Source organism: Crocuta crocuta, unplaced genomic scaffold (assembly GCF_008692635.1).
Source record: "Crocuta crocuta isolate KB4526 unplaced genomic scaffold, BGI_CrCroc_1.0 scaffold1047, whole genome shotgun sequence".
In the NCBI taxonomy this organism is placed as follows: domain Eukaryota; kingdom Metazoa; phylum Chordata; class Mammalia; order Carnivora; family Hyaenidae; genus Crocuta; species Crocuta crocuta.
Window position 1 is genome coordinate 238,299 of NW_027531287.1, and position 4,587 is coordinate 242,885.

Below are 4,587 nucleotides of genomic sequence, written 5' to 3' on the forward strand. Positions count from 1 at the left end.
ACCATACTGTCTTGATGAGTACAGCTTTGTAGTACAGTTTAAAGTCCGGAATCCTGATGCCTCCAGCTTTAGTTTTCTTTTTCAACATTACTTTGGCCATTTGGGATATTTTCTGGTTGCATACAAATTTTAGGATTACTTTTTCTAGCTCTGTGAAGAATGCTGGTGTTATTTAAATAGGGGATTGGATTGCATTGGACGGGTAGGTTATTTTGGGTAGTTTTGACATCTTAACAATATTTGTTCTTCCAACCCATGGGCATGGAATGTCTTTCCATTTTGTGTGTGTGTGTGTCTTCTTCAATTTCTTTCATAAGATTTTTAGAGTTTTCAGGGTACAGATCTTCTACCTCTGGTTAAGTTTATTCTTAGGTATCTTATGGGCACTTGTTGTGATGACCACTGGGTGTATACATAAGTGATGAATCACTAGGTTCTTCTCCTGAAACTAATTCTATACTATATGTTAACCAACTTGAATTTAAATTTAAAAAATAGAAAAAAGAAAAAGAAAACAATGAAACTGACTCAAGAAGCAATTGAGATTATAATTTTCTTACCACTATTTTAAAAAGTGCATCAATAATGGAAAACTTTCCTATGCAGTTAAAAATTCTCTTATTTTCCAGTGAACTCTATTAAGGAACATTTTTCACTGCATTGAATAAGAAAGCATTCATACCATTTCATCCGAGAGGCTAATACAACTTTGATGCACAAAACTAACAAGGACAAGGCAGTAAAAGAAAATTACAGAACAATTATGAACACAGAATTTTAAATTACAAATAAAATATTGAATCAAACTAATCAACTAATAGAAAAATATTCTATTCTATAACATTTAAATTCATGTTCTCAGGAAAAGATCACTTGATTTGATATTAGAAAACTCAAAAAAATTTAAGTCACCATATGAAAATATTAAAGAAACTTAGATGAAGAAAAAATAGCTTAATGAAATTCCACATCTACTCACCAAAACCCAAAATACACAAAAAACACAGACAAATGAAGCTTATAATTTTGTCAATCTGGAAACAGGAGGAGTATATAAAAAACCTATAAGAAAACAAGATTTCAGGGAAGCCTGGGTGGCTCATTTGGTAAGGTCTTTGCCTCTTGATTTCGGCTCAGGTCATGATCCCAGGGTCCTGGTATTTAGCCCTACATTGGGCTCTGTGGTGAGTGTGGAGCTTGCTTAAGATTCTCTCTTTTGGTTCCTCTATCTCTCTGGCCCCTGTGACTCTCTCTCTAATTAATTAATTAATCAATTAATCAATTAATTAATCTCAATTGGCTAGTAAGAAAAAAACTATTCAGGAATAGCTTTACTGGAAACCATATCTTATTAGTTATGGATAATTTTAACTATAAAACAAGGAAGCATATAGAAAATTTGTATACTATACATATAGGGACATTTACTTTATGAAAAACCTGGCACTATAGATCAGTGCTAATGGAGTGACTTTTCAATAAATATTGCTGGAAAAATATGCATCCATAAGTTAAAATACAAAATCAGCTGATTTTATACCATGCCAAAATTTAATTCCAGATTGACCTTAGAAATACGTTAAAAAGTCAGTGTAAAAGGAAAATTAAAGTCTAGAATCCAAGAGAATTTAGAATATAATATAAAACACATAATAATGTATGACATTTAGGACAACTTAACACATAAACTATGGGACTATCTTCATTATTTTATAGGAAATAAATATATCTTGAATAGGACCTTAGAAGCACAGTTTGATAAACCCTGTTTCAAGGAAATGTGTGCATCTCAATACATCATCGAGAGAGTGGATAGAGAGCCACAGTTTAGGAGAAAATAGTCATGGTACTGTTATCAAACAAAGGGCTTTTATTTAAAATGCGTAATGAACTACATATTTATTATAAAAGATAACCTAATAGGAAAATGGGCATAAAACCTAAATAGGCATCTCAGAAAGAAAAAAGAGGCAAAAGGCTACTAATAACCGTATTAAAATAAATTCAACCACATTGAAAGTATGACGAATTTAAATTGTAACCAAAATGAGATATTAGTACTCACCTCTGAACTTTGAAGATATTAACATGTCTAGGTGACAATATTAAATGTTGGTAAGAATGGGCAATAATTCGAATCACACATGATCTAGGAGGAATGTAAATTATTACATTGACTTTGGAAAATTGTTTGATGTTATCTAGTAAAAGAGGAGAAACCAGCTGACTGTGATCCAGAACTTTCAGACATAGGACACATCCCACAAGTGCTTGCTTATGTGCAGATGCCTGAGCAAGAACATTCATAGTAGTGTTTGCATGACAACCAAGAAGAGGAAATAACCAAAATTACATTAACAGTATAAATAAACCAATGGTGGCATATTTATTTCATGGAACATTCTTCAACAATAAAAAATGAACTATGGTTACAGCTAATACATTGAAACATTCACTTAAAACAAATGTTGAACCAAAGCAGCTGGGCATAATGGAAAATATACTCTAAGGTTTCATTTATATGAATTTCAAAAGGAGGTAATGCTAGCAGTTATGCTCTCAGACTTATTCTTAGGAGATGTAACTAAACTAAAAGGAAAAACTTTGAATACCACAAATTCCACAAAGGTTTGCTCCTAGTGGTGCTGGAAAGGCAGTGATTAGAAAGTGCTATGGAAATTTTGAAAAATGCTGATAATGTTCTGCCTATACTTTTTACAGAAAGTAACACATGGGATAATTATTCAGAATTATTTCTGTATGTTTTTGTTATATTTCATGATTTAATGGGGAGGATGAGAAGTGAAGAATAAGGTGAGAAGAAAGAAATGGAACATGGAAGGGCCACATCTTTGCAGGTTCAGAGAGTTAGGATGAGGACCTCTGTGGAGGACCATTATTTAGCATACTACCCTCTGGGATCAGAACTTGAGCAGAATTTTCATTCTTTCTTTTCTTTTAACCTGCAAGCAATTTTTTAAAACACAGTGAGATTTAATGATCACAGATGTATATGAATGATTTATCTGAATACATCTTCTCCAGTTACTTGAAGAAAATTTAGTAACCATCAGTGCAATGTATAAAAAGTATTTAAAAGTAATTGTGTATGTGTGTGTATAAAAATCAAAATTAGGGGTGCTTGGGTGGCTCAGTTGGTTGAGTGTCCAACTCTTGGTTTCGGCTGAGGTCATGATCCCAGGGTTGTGGGATCGAGTTCCACTTCAGGCTCTATGCCCAGCATGGAGCCTGCTTAACATTTTCTCTCTGTCTCCCTCTGCCTCTCTCCCCAACTCTCTCTTTCTCTAAAATATAAAAAAAAAAGAAAAAATTAATCAAAATTACATTGAGTGAGAAAGCAGTCTGATATGAATTAACTTTCTGGCTGTGTCTTTCACATCTTTGTTCCTAAGGCTGTAAATGAGAGGGTTCAACATGGGGATTATGACAGTAAAAAACACAGTGGCCACTTTGACCAGGAGCCATGAGCTTTTGGAGTTAGGCACACAGTAGAGGAGAAGGATGATCCCATGGAAGATGGTGATGGCAGTCAAATGCGAGGCACAGGTGGAGAAAGCTTTCCGGAGTCCACTAGTAGAGGGCATCCTGATTATGGTGACAACTATAAAAATGTAGGAGGCGAGGATAATCAGGAGGCTACAAGCCTCATTGAATGTGGAAATGACTAAACATATTCTCTGACTAAAGGAGGGGTCAGAGCAGGATAAAGAGAGAATAGCAGAATACTCACAGCCAAAGTGATGTATAATGTTGGAACCACAGAAGGATAGTTCCAAAAGAGAATATGTGAGTGTCAAGGAACAAATTCCACCCCATGCATAGGTTCCAGCTACCAAGAGGGCACAGAGTTTCCGAGACATGGCCACTGTGTAGAGCAAGGGGTTGCAAACAGCCACAAACCGGTCATAGGCCATAACCGCTAACATGAACATTTCTGTAATCACAAAGGCACAAACAAAGAAAAATTGCACCATGCATGCCTTGAAGGAGATCGTTCTGTCTTCCATGACCAAGATTTCTAGTAGGTTAGGTGTAAATACACTGGAATAACAAATATCCAAAAAGGATAGGTGGCTGAGGAAAAAGTACATGGGTGTGTGGAGTTTGGGGTTGATCCTTATGACCAAAATTATGCCCAGGTTCCCCAACAGAGTGATGGTGTAGATGGTCAAGAACATGAGGAAGAGGGGTGCCTGGAGGCGTGGGTACTCTGAGAAACCCAGGAGGATGAATGTGGTCACAGAGGTCCGATTTCGCTCTTCCATTGTCATGGTTCTTGATTTTAAAAAATAAAGGAGAAGAAAGGAGAATTGAGCAGTGGAACTTGAGAAGGAAGAGTAAAAGGAAATCAGGACAGGTCTATGCAAGCCAACGAAGGCAACAAGGTCAATGGGTACACACGAGTGCTCTGCTTCCCTTAGGAGTCTTACTTGACAACTTACTGACTTTTTGATTATGTGCAATTAGCTGTAACCTTCAGTACTTTAGTTTTCTCATCTGGAAAATAAGGGGAAACAATGGGACTTATCAGTACTACTATGTTATATAAAAGATCCATAAATATCT

General features: G+C 35.6%; 1 protein-coding gene across 1 annotated transcript; it reads right to left on the reverse strand.

Moving 5' to 3' along the window:
* Positions 1–3,341: 3,341 nt before the first annotated feature.
* Positions 3,342–4,292, reverse strand: LOC144237783 (olfactory receptor 1165-like). Its single transcript, XM_077771482.1, has one exon. The coding sequence runs from the start codon at positions 4,290–4,292 to the stop codon at positions 3,342–3,344; it is 951 nt and encodes a 316-aa protein (XP_077627608.1).
* Positions 4,293–4,587: the final 295 nt, after the last annotated feature.